We start from the raw sequence: 15,390 nt of genomic DNA on the forward strand, positions 1-15,390 counted from the left end.
TAAAACACGGTGGAGGCAGTGTGATGGCTTGGGTGTGCATGGCTGCCAGTGGCACTGGGACACTAGTGTTTATTGATGATGTGACACAGGACAGAAGCAGCCGAATGAATTCTGAGGTGTTCAGAGACATACTGTCTGCTCAATTCCAGCTAAATGCAGTCAAATTGATTGTCCATCTGTATCATGAAACGCCGCCCAATGACCCAAAACATACAGTCAAAGCAATCCAGGAGTTTATTAAAGCAAAGAAGTGTAAAATTCTTGAATGGCCAAGTCAGTCACCTGATCTTAACCCAATTGAGCATGCATTTCACTTGTTGAAGACTAAACGTCAGAAAGAAAGGCCCACAAACAAACAGCAACTGAAAGCCACTGCAGTAAAGGCCTGGCAGAGCATTAAAAAGGAGGAAACCCAGCATCTGGTGATGTCCATGAGTTCAAGACTTCAGGTTGTCATTGCCGGCAAAGGGTTTTCAACCAAGTATTAGAAATGAACATTTTATTTCCAGTTATTTAATTTGTCCAATTACTTTTGAGCTCCTGAAATGAAGGGATTGTGTTAAAAAAATGCTTTAGTTGCCTCACATTTTTATGCAATTGTTTTGTTCACCCCACTGAATTAAAGCTGAAAGTCTGCACTTCAACTGCATCTGAGTTGTTTCATTTAAAATTCATTGTGGTAATGTACAGAACCAAAATCAGAAAAAAGTTGTCTCTGTCCAAATATTTATGGACCTAACTGTATAGCTGTGGCCAAAAATTTTGAGAATGACACAAGTATTGGTTTTTACAAAGTTTGCTGATTCAGTGTTTTTAGATCTTTTTGTCAGATGTTTCTGTGGTATACTAAATTATAATTACTAGCATTTCATAAGTTTCAATGGCTTTTATTGAAAATTACATTAAGTTTATGCAAAGAGTCAATATTTGCAGTGGCCCTTCTTTTTCAAGACTTCTGCAATTTGCCCTGGCATGCTGTCAATCAACTTCTGGGCCATTCTTACATAATCAATGCTTGGAGTTTATCAAAATTTGTGGGTTTTTGTTTGTCCACCGCCTCTTGAGGATTGACGACAAGTTCTCAATGGGTTTAAGGTCTGGGGGGTTTCCTGGCCATGGACCCAAAATTTCTGTGTTTTGTTCCCTGAGCCATTTAGTTATCACTTTTTCCCTATGGCACAGTGCTCCAGCATGTCGGAAAAAACATTGTTCGTCACCAGCCTGTTCTTGGATGGTTGGGAGAATTGGAGGTTGGAGGATGTTATAGTCCCATTCTATATTGATGGCTCTGTTCTTAGGCAAAATTGTGAGTTAGCCCATTCCCATGGCTGAGAAGCAACCCCACACATGAATGGTCTCAGGATGTGTTACTGTTGCCATGACACAGGTCTGATGGTAGTGCTCACCTTTTCTTCTCTGAACAATCTTTTTTTCTGGATGTCCTAAACAATCGGAAAGGGGACTCATCAGAGAAACTGACTTTACCTCAGTCCCCAGCAGTCCAATCCCTGTACCTTTTGCAGAATATCAGTCTGTCCCTGAAGTTTTTCTTGAAGAGAAGTGGCTTCTTTGCTGCCCTTCTTGACAACAGGCCATCCTCCAAAAGTCTTCACCTCACTGTGTATGCAGATGCACTCACACCTGCCTGCTGCCATTCCTGAGGAAGCAGGCTGAATCAACTTTAGGAGATGGTCCTGGTGCTTGCTGGACTTTCTTGGGCTCCCTGACGCCTTCTTCACAACAATTGAACCTCTCTATTCTAACTCAATGTGCATGACTGAGTGATCTCCAGCCTTGTCCTTGTCAACACTCTCACCTGTGTTAACAAGAGGATCACTGAAATGATGTCAGCAGGTCCTTTTGTGGCAGGGCTGAAATGCAGTGGAAATGGGCTTTTTGGGATTAATTTCATTTTCATTGCAAAGAGGGACTTTGGAATTAATTGCAATTCATCTCATCACTCTTCATAACATTTTAGAGTATATGCATATTGCCATTATAAAAAATGAGGCAGCAAACTTTGTGAAAATTAATATTTGTGTCATTCTCAAAACTTTTGGCCACAACTGTAAATCTTCACTCTGAGATATGTTGGCATTCTGTGGTCGCAAAGAACTCCTGTGACCTGGTACCACTTTAACCATTCTGTATTAACCTCTTGCTTGGCCATCAGGGCCATCGTCAAAACAGACGACCGAGCCAGGGTACTTGAGTTTAGAGACTTTTGTGAATTCTTGTCTGTCAACATATATGGAACATTCCGTTTGCCATCCGCACTCTATATATTCCATATTCTTGAGATTTGGTCCATTCTGTTTGAGGCATGTCTTCAGTCGCTGTGTAAGGTCCTTGAGGTCTTGTGGTGTTTCCTCCATAAGTGTGACTTTATTGGTGTAGAGCAGAGTGGTCTGGATGTCTGCCGAGGCCATTTCCATGCAGAGGTTGAAGACCAATGACAATGCAAGAAGCAAAATGCATGATGCCTTTATTGTCACTGTACAGTACAATGAAATATCGTTTGGAGCAATCCTACAGATACCTTAGATAAAAGTATAAAAGACTATACGATAAACTAAGCAAACATTAAACCATGAGAAGCACAATTACTATTAGCAGTTTCAAATATACACAGAGTAAAGGTAAACATGTAAGCATAAATAGAGAAATAATAAATGAAGTCACCGTGAAAATTACAGTCAGTGCAATGGTCACAAGTTCTACATGAGTCATGTATAAGTGTGAGGCTATGTGTAGTTGATGCGAGAAGTTCAATTCAATCAGTGGTGGTTTTTGTTTTATGAAGGGTCAGTGATCACTGTGCATTTAATAGGCTGACTGCTTTGGGGTTAAAGCTGTTCTTCAGCCTGGTAGTGCTGGGCATGCAGTGCTCTGAAGTACCTACCAGAGGGTGGAGGGGTAAAAATGCTATGGCCAGGGTCAGTTGGAATCTCTAAAAATATTCTTTGGCTTCCTGATGCAGTTATTTTCCAACGATGATAGCTGAGCACCAGTAATTCTCAGAGCCATTTTCATTATACACTGGAGGATCTTACTGTTCTCAGAAATACAGCCAGAGTACTACACTGTAATGCAGTATATGATAACAAACTCTATGGTGCTCCTATAGAAATTAACCTGCAACTGGGAGTTTAGCTTTCTTTTTGTGCTCCTCAGAAAGTGAAGCCTCTGAAAACCTTTCTTGGACATTGCTGTTGTGTTTGTTGTCCATGACAAGTCCTGGCTGATGTGGACTCCCAAGAATCTGAAACTCTGGACTGACTTAACTTTCTTGCTGTTCAGGCTGATGGGATGGTAACTGCTGTAGTTGAGTCTCCTGAAGTCAATAATCAGTTCCTTTGTTTTCTTGGAATTGAGTGCATGGTTTTTTTCTGGCTCCAACTACCCACATTTCCAGCCTCTTCTTTATAGGCTGCTTCATCATTACTTTAGATCAGGCCTATCACAGTGGTGTTGTCTGTAAACTTTACTATGATGTTAGTATCATGGGTATATTTGCAGTTATTTGTGAAGAGGGAGTAAAGGAGAGGGCTCAGTACACAGCCCTGTGGTACCCCAGTTTTCAGTATTATGGATAAAGAGAAGAGCTTACCCATGTGCACGGTTTGTGGTCAGTTAGTGAGAAAATCCAAAATGCAGTCACACAGGTGTGTGTCGAGACCCAAATTGTTTAGTTTAATAGCTAGCTGGCTGGAGGGATGGTGTTGAAGGCGGAGCTGTAGTCAATAAAACAGCTTTGGCATATACTGTAGATGGCCCTCTGCTCCAGGAGTGACATGGCAGTGTGAAGGGCAAGTGATTGTAGTGAACTTGAGACAAGTGGGGACAGTGGCCTGTTCTAAAGAGATATTAAACAGGCTGGTGACCCAGTTTTAGTTTCCTGGCGGAGGCAGCTAGGTTTTGATTTAAAATCTCCTGACTCCTAATATTTCATAGAATCTATGATGCCATGTACCCTAACAATGTTTCCAGGGCCTTTGGAGGAAGAACAGCCCCACAACATCACAGAACCTCCACCATATTTCACAGTTGGGACAAGGTTCTTTTCGTTATAGCCATCCTTCTTTTTACACCAAACCCACTTTGCATGTTCATTGCCAGCAAGTTAAATTTTTCTTTCATCTGACCATAAAACACTGTTCCAGTCAAAGTTGTAGTAATGTTTTACAAACTCCAGTTGCTTACGTTTGTGGATAACTGACAGAAAAGGCTTCTTTCTGGCATACCTTCCAAATAATCTGTTGGCATAGAGATGCCATCTGATGGTGGTTCTGGAGACTTGATAACCCCAGGATTTTACTTTTCCTTGCAATTCCCCAATAATGATCCTGGGAGATATTATTGCTTCTCTTACCAACCTTCTCACTGTGAGTGGGGGTAAAATTAACTTGGGTCCTCTTCCAGGCAAGTTTGTCACAGTTCTGGTTGATGGCCACTTTTTTATTATTGCCCTAACTGCAGAAAAGGGCATTTTCAGGCAAGTAACTATTTTTTATAACCATTTACTGAGTTATGAAGGGCAACACACTTCTCCCTAATTTGGATTGAATGTTCTTTTTTCTTTGCCATGATGATGGTTGACTACGGAAATTTGGTTCTGTGTCTCCTCACATTTAATCAGGAAGTCATTGATTTCAGCTGGAAAGTTCCTATACACTCCAATCAACATAATATTGTCCAATTTAAATGAGAAACATGCTTCAGTTACATTGTTTCATATTCATTTCCAAGGTTGCCAACAATTGTGGCTCATGTGTTTTTTGTTAAAATTATTTATTTATTGTTGAGAGCTTTGTTTTTCTTTGAATTAACCTGTTTCAATTAAAAGTCAGATGTTTCTCATTTTTTTAGTGCAAGATAATGGTTCTTTAGCAAACAGTAGTTTTTGCCTAACCCTTCTTACTAATTTTTACAAGGGGTGCCAATAATAGTGGAGGGCACTGTATTACTTTTTCCTAGTGATCATTATCTCTAATTATGCTTGGTTACTCCTTCTAACCACAGTCTTTACATTTTCATAGATCTAGAAATGGTTAGAAGGATTTCTGAACTGTAATGTACTGTAAATATAGAGAGAACTGTGGTGGAAAGCATACAGGGTTGTACAATATAAAAGGGCGCTGTTCATTTCAGTTGGGTTCAAGAGGCCCTTCAAGAGCCAATGTCTCAACCTAACAGGGAAATATGACCTCAAACAGCTGGTGACTCTTTTTATGTATATTAGGTGAACAGAGTACAGAGGTGCTTTAAGTAAAGTTGCTGCATTGTAGGCTTTTTTTTGTTATGCTAAAAACAGTTGAAACTGCAGTAAAGCAACTGAAACATTGGGCTATGTTTCTAATTACTAGTCTAGGCAGCAAGTGAGGAATTTCAATGGTTGTAACTTTCAAATGAAGCTGTTTAAATGTATGCAAGCATTTGCTTTCATCCAAGTGAAAATTGAATCAGTGATCTACTTCAGTACGTGTTCATTTGCAGTATTAAACTTACATGAATGGTCAGATTCACTTTTGGCTGATAGACAAGCAATATATTTATAAGCATAGCTTAGCTTGAGGTCAAGGATCATAAATAGCATACTAGTTTATGCGGAGGAGTCTCTAGTCAAACCAGACTGTTTCCATTATTTTGGAATAGTGAAGATTATTCTCATACTGATAAATGAAAGATAAAAATATGCCCAAAATTATACTTTTCTTCTTTACAACAGGAAGACCTTTCTGCTGCCTTGTAAATTATACAGATTATAGGCATCCTTTTATTTGTAAGTAGTATTTACAGAAATTAGACATACTGTGTAATTAATGACTTGTGCTAGTTTTGAGGTCATCACTGCATAGCTTGCCTATTATAAGTTTAGCTTTCAGCACAAAAAAGCTTTCTTACCCTTGTTTTCTTTCTTTGTTTAGGATTTTAACATGCATACTAATTTCTTTGAATATTGTAATATTAAAAGATAATTAGCGACTTCGTTTATGCTCATCCGCATTCCATTTTTTCTTATATAATTGGCTCCTTATCTCTTTTTTAAGAGTACATCTTTTTCTAAACCTCTGCTCTGCCACTTGGGTGAATAACACATTCTCCCTTCAGTACAGTGATCTGTCAGACCACCATAATGTAAAATATTCTTCTGCTTTATAAAAGCCCCAACCACAACAATGTACATTGTACATCCATCTAAATAGAGCTGGCAATAAATGTGCTGTGATCTTAAACCTTTCTTATATGTCTTCCCCGTTACATTATCTTTTTTCACAGACAAGTAAATATTTATTGGCCAGACAAAAACCTTAAAAATTATTATTAGATTTAGAAAGATTTAGGGGAAAAGACTTTTTTTTTACCACACTGACCATTTATCTGGGACAATTAGGCATATAATCAATATGGTCCACACCATCAGTATCATAGAAAATTGTATATATGATTTTGTAAGCACTAGCTTTGTCCCTTGGTGATAGAGATTTACCATGCTTCCATTACTTTAATTGTTGCTTGGACATGAGTCAGAGTGATGTATGCAGTCTACATTTTGTCATATAAACATTTCTTAAATTTCTAAGAGTCTGAGAAATTCATTTACTTTAGATTCTCCATTGAATATTGGATGCAGTGATGCATCATTTCAGAAGTCAACATTCAGTATCCCAACAAGAACAGACCATGGTTATGTTTAATTGTTCATGAAGAATTGATTCAACTAATCCATAACTAATTACTATACTTTCTTCTATTCACACATCAATACTCTTTGATTCTTCATTACAATTTACAAATGGTGGCAATATTTTCCTCTTTTGTCACTATCAAAGGACAGTCAAATGATGGGGCAATTATAAGCAATGTACATCAAAATTCTTCATGTCATTTCTTGACAGTAGCAAATAAAGGACAGTTTGTTGGTCTAAATTGCTCCTTTATTGGTCCTGGTTTAATTTGACTAGGTGAGAATCAGGGCTCAAAGGTACATTGTTTTCTATAGTTAGAAACTCAGTAACTGCCATGTTACTTGAAAACACCAGAATTGTTTTTGCTTAAAACTGTATTTAGATTGTTTCTTCTGTACCTTGCAGTAGATCATGGCACAGGCAGAAGGCAACTGTTACTGCTGAATACTATAAAGGTCTGGCATTTGCTTCAGAACAGGTCATCCACTTGAACCTAATCACATTCGGGCCCAGCCACTAGTTGGATGGGAGACCATATAGGAAAAGCTTGGTTTATTGCTGGAAAAGGTGTTGGTGAGGCCAGCGGGGTGGGGGGGGTACTTACCCTGTGATCTGAATGTGGATCCTAATACCCTATTATAGTGACAGGGACACTGCACTGTAAATATGGTGTCATCCTTCAGATGAGACATACAACTGAGGCCCCGAATCTCTGTGGTCATAAAAAGTCCCTGGGCATCCTTCATAAACAGTATGGTGTATGCTGATGTCCTGGCTAAGCCTTGTACATTCTGGCCCCTGAATCACCCCCTGTCTCTAATTGGCTAACTACTTCTGACCCCTTCACCACCTAATAACTAATGTGTGGTGAGTGTACTGAAATAAAGATTACTGCCGTCACGTCATCCAGGTGGATGCTGCACATTAGTGGTGGTTGAAGTGACTCCCCAATCACTATGAAAAGAGCTTTGAGTAATAACAAAAGCTTTATATAAATTTAAAGAATTATTATCATTAGCAATGATAGTTACACTCCAAGCCTCTAAAAATATGAAGACTAGGGACCAGGAGAAGAAACAAAATGTAAAAGACTTAATAGCCAAACAAAATAACTCCTATAATTACTGAAAGGCAGTTTAAAACTAAAAGGCCATGTACTGTATATAGTTACACGTCCTAAAACGGATGGTGTGTTTGTTTCAGTTATTGAATTGATTCAAGCATTTGTATTGCAGAAAATACATGCTATAATAATAATTGTCAACAATGGATTTGGATGGCAGTGGGGCTCCAGTTACTTTTGTTTTTTTATTGTTATAATTTGTGTTTTGTGTTGTTTCATTTTGTGTACTGTATGGTATAATATGACATTACATTTTTTCTTGTGAAAACTTAAAACTCTCGACTTTTGAAGGGGTCAGTTCAAACTCAATTAGCACACTTTTTGCAGAATGTCCAAGTATGCATTTTACAAATGTTAAATGACTGAGCAACCAAAAATAATGCAGAGGTGTACATTAGGAAAGTTAAAGTACTACAAAACCATGTCAGGACAGAGTGCTGCCAACAGAAAACAAATTTGTGATGTGATTTAATGTTTGCATGCAGATATTTTCCAAAGTCTCTGATAATGAAAAAAGAGGTAGCTGTGGATTAGCCATTAGGCAAAATAAGCACATGCTTAGGACTCCAAGGGAAAAGGGGAACCATAGATTTATAAAAAGTAATGTTAAAAGTAGGCAACAATAAGCCTTAGTTTTACATCTTTTGATCCATGCATGTTTTAATGCTATTTATCTTCAAGGTTAGAAACCAACAGAATGGAAAGTGTTTTGTTTCCCAGATAATATTAATTTATTTATTTTTAAACTTGTCAACCAACATCAATTTCTGTAGAAAGAAGATTTTGAAAATTGAAAAGTATGCTTTTAAGATCACTTAATTTCATTACTGCGATAAGTGTGAAAACTTTCTTTAGTTGCTATATTGTAGAACTTTGTTTTTGATGAACTCTGCTGAGGCAGTATTCAGGATATGTAAATGTAATTTTTCTTTGGTTTGTCTTTATATAGTTTTTCTTCATGTTCACAAAGATGTTTTGAAAGACAATATTAAGGTCTAGTTAGGCTTGCTTGTTTTTTGTTCAGTGGAGAACCAAAGGAATTGGGAAGAATATCTCTTTGAATACTTACCTTCTATTGTCAGTCTTGTTTAATTTTGAACTGTATAGTCTATACAGTGCACATTTTCAAAGATGCTGTGTCTTAAAAGCCATGTGCCATATATGTTTATTTTTTTCTTGTTCAGTTATTTATTTTTCACAATAAAGATATTTTGGAATTACTTAAGCTGATCAAAAAATGGTCTTAATGAGAAGAATCTTCACTACCCAGTGTTAAACTGTGAAATTTAGGCCAACAGAAGCATCTAAACTGGATCCAGTCTGAAAAGTATATGCTCATTGATTGTACCATGATATTTACCATAACTGAGATCATAATTTTTAATTATATTGCGATAAAGATTGTTGGCCTTACCTCCATTCCTAATGGGGATTGTTCAGTTCAGAAGTTTTCCAGTCTTCCTTTACATGCAGAAATATTTAAGATAAGTATTATACAGACTGAGGGAGGTGGTCCATTCTGGAAAATAGCTACAGAAAGGGTCAGGATAAATACCCAGCAATCCCGTAGTAGTTGAAAGCTTGTTTAGAATGGATGAATGGATGCATAGAACCAGTTAGTGATGTGAAAAGCAACAGACATTGAAGGAGAGAAACTTGGCATCATTGTTTTACTAAAGTACAGAAAATGCTGCAGTATTTATAATTAAATTGCTTGTTAATAAAATGTTATAAAGCTTTACAAATCATGTATCATCATTACTTGAAATACTCAATTTTTCAGTCCTAGTTTGATTCATGTATGATGCTGTTGTTGTCCCTGTTACACTTGCCTTAAAAAGGAAATAGTATTGAAATCAGACAACCAGAACAGGCCATAAATGCTCTTTATTTTATTGGCTGGCTTGACTAATAATCCAACAGCAATATACCAAGTTTTTACATATAGTAGTATGGTATGAAAAAAACAACAACTCACATTGTGCATCCTTTGAGCTCTGTAAAGCAACTCTGCAGCTCTGGGTAGGAGAAAAAGTGAAACATTATATTTGTTAATAACCTAATAGCACATTGTCTATTAAGCATGTTGACAGCATCAATGTATTATACTATCATTTTCATGGTTTTCATCAGTAATTAATGTTGGGTTAGAACAGAAACTAGGAAAACAAAAATGGAAAATTCTTCACCATAGCCTGCTGCTATCAGCAAAAAAAAAGAAGAAATTGACATGAGCGTTGATCTGGTGTGACAATGGAGAAACTTTGTCAGCTTTTAGTTTAATGTGTTGGTACAGAGGTATTCAAGCAGAGTTATGACTCAAAAAAAAAAAAAGTGGCTTCAACAAGAACTAAAACTGCTATGTAGAAAATTAGTAATATTGTTATTCTATTTTTTTTTTTTTTTTGCTTGTCAAAAAGTGAGTTTTTTTTTTTTTTTTTTTTGCTTGGAACATTTTTGTTGCAATGTATAAATAATACTTGGATCAGTGCATCTTATTTCTTCTTGTACTCTGAAGACATGACGGTTGGGGCAAGTCTGTATTTGTCAGGTACTTTATCAGTGAGTATGAGAGTATTCCTGAGTATCCTCAAACATAAAGCTTTTTCTTATCCAGGGTTTATATATTCCTTAATCTTTGTTACTGCCAGAATAGGCTGTATCTTTCTGTGAGCCCATACTAAAACATGGAAGGGGATAATTGATCAATAAACTCGTCTGGATTGATCAAAAATATGAGAAGTTTTAAAGGTTAGAATTTTCCACAGCATTAAAAAAGAATCTAGATTTGAATGATTTATAAAGCAGCATGGGTAACCACAAATTCACATACAGATATCATAAATCCACAGTTCAATGACATTGTACATTTTTTGTACAAAAGATGAAAGAGGAGAGCCTCTTACTCACCTCCCCAGGCTCGCTGGAGGCTTGCAGCAGCTCTAAGCCTCCTGGGAGTTTAACCAGGCAGGTGGACAGTAAGCAGAATTACCAATACCTCGTGTAGGTGTTAAATTCACTTAAAAGAGACTGCAGTTTAAAAACCATTCATTCATTTTGGTAACACTGTTCAACTATTACTAGCCTGTTACAGTTTTTCCTTTTTATTCTTTCAGGTTTTCAAGATTAAAGCTGTGCAACTTGCTGAAAAACTACTTCCTGCATTTAACACACCAACAGGCATACCCTGGGCAATGGTTAATTTAAAAAGGTGAGTAGAGCTCATTGGTGTCTGAAGGGACTGTCACTCTCTTAAAATTTGCTGAACATGCCAGTGGCTTTGCTACAGCTAGCCCTCTGTAGTGTTGATATAATTCCTGATATCAGTAGAAGTAGACCATTTTTCCAAAAGATAAGTGAGTGCTTTATTTTTATATAAAAATCAGAAACTCCTGTTTTTATGATTTCATCTGTAAATTCTTATGAATGCCTTATTTTATTTCAGATTATTGCATGGTAGAGACCCTTTTTGATGCTTGTAAGCTTACCATATCCTTCTTGACTTTAGGTGGCTATAGGTCAGAGGTTCACAACCTTTTACAACTCAGGGAGCCCTTGGCTGACCATAAAAAAGTATGCAGCCCATTCATGGATGAGAATAACATTTGTTTTGTCAAAAAGCACACCTAATATTTTTTTTTTATAAGTACCGTTGAGTAGCCTATTTGTGCCTATTAAGATGTTAAGAAGCAAACCTTCCACAATAATTACCATAGGCATTATAAAAAGCAAGCAAATATTATTATATTGCTGGATTTCAGGCTGCAGAGAGGAAAGCTGAAGGCAGAGGTCTGGCTCCATGTTGAGTTTACTCTTGTATTTAGTCTTTAGTGCAACCAGTGCAGGAAATTCAGTAACATAAGGAAATTCTTTTGGAAGCAGTATGAAAAATGACATTGCTTTTTGTGGTAAATCAGGATACTCTGATGAAACATGAGGCCAAAAATTTGGAAAGAAATTCTGTGAAAAATCAGTTTCAATGCACTGTCACAGGATAAGTGTGTTAGGCTGTCTTGCTCCTTTTTTGCTCAGATTTTTCAGGGCATCTTCACATAGATTTATTAAAGATTTCTAGTCCAGCTGAGATGAACAACTGGAGCTGGAATGTAGTTGCACAGTTATCACACAGATTTTGTAGGTGCTCTGTGATCACTTTAGTAACTGAAGCAGGATGTTGCATTTGTTCTTTTGTTAAAAAAAATCAGACAAATGTTCAAATATGTCAAGGTTTGACTGGCTGATATATCTGGCCCACATTTCCAGTTTCTTTATTGTAGCCTTTATTTAACTTTGGACTTATAGCAACCATTACTGGTTTACTTTGAAGACCATATTTGAGTCCATTTAATTGACTAAAAATATCTGAATGATAAGTTGATTTAGCGAGCTACTCGAAATCATAGAAACATTTGAGAGTCAAATTTTAGGTCTAATAAAAAATACATGATTTTGAAGAAGTTTGGAATGGCCATTGATCCATCCAGTTGCACTTTATAAAAACATCCCTATTGTAACCCTTTTAGCTGCTGAGTTACATTGTGTGCTATTTCATTAATCCTTGGTTGAACAGAGTTGTCTGCAAGTAATATAACATTTAGCTGCTTGCTGGCCTTCTCCCCTAACGTAAAACTTAGCATTTCCTTTGCCATTGGCAAAATTAAATTTCCACAAGTATATGAGGCTTTCAAGGCTTTGCTGTAAGCTGTGCTACATGGTAGGATCTGTCAGCTGATTTAGTATTTTTGTTTTTTTCTCCCTCTCGTTCTGTTGTAATCTGTTTGTTTTCAAAAACTTCACTAAGTTTGGTCACATACTCATTATGCTTTACCTCCAGGTGTCAGTATCATTTAAAGTTTAATTTTGTCACACTTCAGAACACACAACACATCACATTCAATGGCTCATTCTCAGCACAAAAAAGGTGAAAAAATGTCCATGTTGTGGAATATCTTGCTCACAGTTTAAAAAAAGTTCTATCCTGAGCACAGTTTATTGATCAGGGGGCCACTTTTTTTTTACTGAGCCCCTTACAGAAGATGTAGTTAACCAATTATGTTGTGCTCTGCCATGATCACGACTCAGGTTATTTTAGCCAGTTTTGACTGGCATGATTCTAGTAAAAAGTTGTTGTCTTATAATGTATTTTCTTGGTCTGTCTCTGTTAGCACTATAGTATTTAAAGCCCAACATTCCTAGTGGTTTACCTTTGCAGGTTTATCAAAAGATGAGCAGGACACATCTTGATTTGGTCAACTCTTCACTATTTAGGTTACTGTAATTTCATCAAATTTCTGCAATACTTAAATGTCAGTAATATCCAGTACTAGACTATATACAGTAATGAAATTATGTTTGTCTAAAAGCAAGTCTAGCTTTAATGAGTTTGTTTTTTATTATAAAGATATGTACATTGTGCAGATTAAACAGTAGGACTTGCAAAAGAGTGATAGGAATGGAAGTACAGGGAAGTGAAGATGAAGGAGGCCATAGCAGAGGTGGGTGGAAAAAAGTAAAAGAAGATCTAAAGGAAAAGGGCTTGACTAGTGAAGAGGTGCAGAGCTGAGCACTGTGAAGAAAGTTGATCAGGCACATCAACCCCACAAAGAAGTCGGGAAAAAAATGAAGAAGACGACAATGAGGGCTGTAAATTATTTTACTATTATTTAATTTTAACCTAGCGGCTGAAGAACTATCAACATTAGGCATGGGTAAAAATATTGATTTTTCATTTAAACAATTTGATATTGATTCTTAAAGTCTTAAGATTGATCTAGTGGATCTCTATCCTGGTCTATTTCTGTATGTAGATTTTTTCTTATCTTCATTTTTGGCATCTGATTCAGCAGATGTCTTTATGCACCTATTAAGGCTTTCTATGGAAAAAGAGCTTTACTGCTTGTACGTCGCACAAAGTGGCATGTCCTCCTTAGCTGAATGCAGCATCTTCGACACTAAACAAAGACAAGCAAAGATCTACATATAGTACTTGGAACAATGTGGCATATCCTCCTTAACTGAAATCAGTATCTTTGACAGTTAAATCAAGTGTGTGGACTTGCTATGGATTCAAATAGTGCATCAGTAAAGCACAGCTGCATTAAAAGCAAAGCCATATGTAAGCTGTGCAATTCAGAAGTTAAGTATTGTGGTTACATAACAAATTTGAGACATTACTTATCTCAACTTCACCCAGAAATGTTTTCCCATTCAACATCAAAACAAGCAGAGCCTAAACAATCTTCAGTGCAGACTGCGTTTAACTGCTAGCTTAATTCGTCTTGTGCCCAAAAAGTAATCTATAGCAGTTTATATCTGTAAAGATATGAGACCCTACACTGTTGTTGACAACGAGGGCCTTCAATAAATGATACAGGTTTTAGAACCGCTGTGTTCCATACCAGCAGGAAAGCAAAAGAGTGAATTCATTGTACCTAGGCTTTATGAAGATCTTATGCAAAGCATTGCCACGTCTCTCAGGTCAGTGGAGAGAATAGCTGTAACTTGTGACAGCTGTTTCCTATTTGACGATCACATGTCATTACGTTACAAATGACTGGGTGACTGAGGCGGCTGTTTTGCAGACAAGCTCACTGCATGCCAGCACACCAGGAGCCACCTTGCTGCATATACGGTTTTCAGAGTCCCTGAGATGCTGGCCGTTGTTCCAGAAACCTTTCCAGTATCTCCAGTGCACTGTTTCCTTATGTTACATCAGTCACAAGTTTGTGTGTTGGCAAGTGCAATTAACATTGCTTCTCTTTTACCACATGGCTGCAGTAGCTATACTGCTATGGTGGAACTGTTTGCACCACTCCTCACCCTGCCAAGCATGCGGGTAATTGCTGGAATTTTTAGAGCAGCCTGTGATACCAAAGTGAGCCTGTGCGCAAAGCAGCTGACATAAAGTAGTTCTATAAGCTGTACTACACAGATCATTTCAGTGGAGTTGTCAGTCATGGTGTCTGTCTGTATGTTATGTTCCATTCCGCTGTCAACAAGCCTCAATACCAGATCCTTGTTTTAAAACACTTCCTTTTTTAGTCTGAGGAGAAGTAAAAGGGCGCTTTTTCGAGACTGATTAATGCAACACTTGCACATGAGCAACTATATGTGCTCATGTGCAACTTTACACAGACTTATAGAAAGACACAAATCATCCCTTTGTTTCTTTAATTTCGACTAATTCAAAGATTAGTTTAAAATGTCCAATAGGGGCATAAATTTGGCTAATACGTTACTGAAAAACATTTATTATTTAAGAAGCAATATTTAGTTATTTTTAATAGTAGTATTTGCTAGATTAGGGCTGCACGATAACAGAAAAAATGATTATCACGATTATTTTGCTCAAAATTTTTATCACGATTAATAATGACAATTATTCCTTTGGTAAATGAAGTCTGTGACCAAAGCAGTGTAGCCTCGGCCAGTTATTCACAGATGCTGCCCTAATCATATTAGCTGCGTTGTCCGTTGTGATGCACACAAGTCTTTCTTCCACCAAGCCCCAAGCGGACATCGCTTCTTTGAGGCCCACTGCAATAAACTCCGCTGTATGGTCTTGTGGGAAAAACGAAG

The 15,390-nt window shown here is 37.2% G+C and overlaps 1 protein-coding gene across 1 annotated transcript in view; it reads left to right on the plus strand.

Moving 5' to 3' along the window:
* The window catches only part of man1a2 (mannosidase, alpha, class 1A, member 2), a 527,240-nt gene that overhangs the window by 394,772 nt on the left and 117,078 nt on the right, over window positions 1-15,390 (plus strand). The window contains exon 7 of the mRNA XM_028800742.2: window positions 10,929-11,023. Within this exon, the coding sequence (XP_028656575.1) occupies window positions 10,929-11,023 (95 nt within the window). The remainder of the gene's footprint in view (window positions 1-10,928; window positions 11,024-15,390) is intronic.

Source organism: Erpetoichthys calabaricus, chromosome 4 (assembly GCF_900747795.2).
Source record: "Erpetoichthys calabaricus chromosome 4, fErpCal1.3, whole genome shotgun sequence".
In the NCBI taxonomy this organism is placed as follows: Eukaryota; Metazoa; Chordata; class Cladistia; order Polypteriformes; family Polypteridae; genus Erpetoichthys; species Erpetoichthys calabaricus.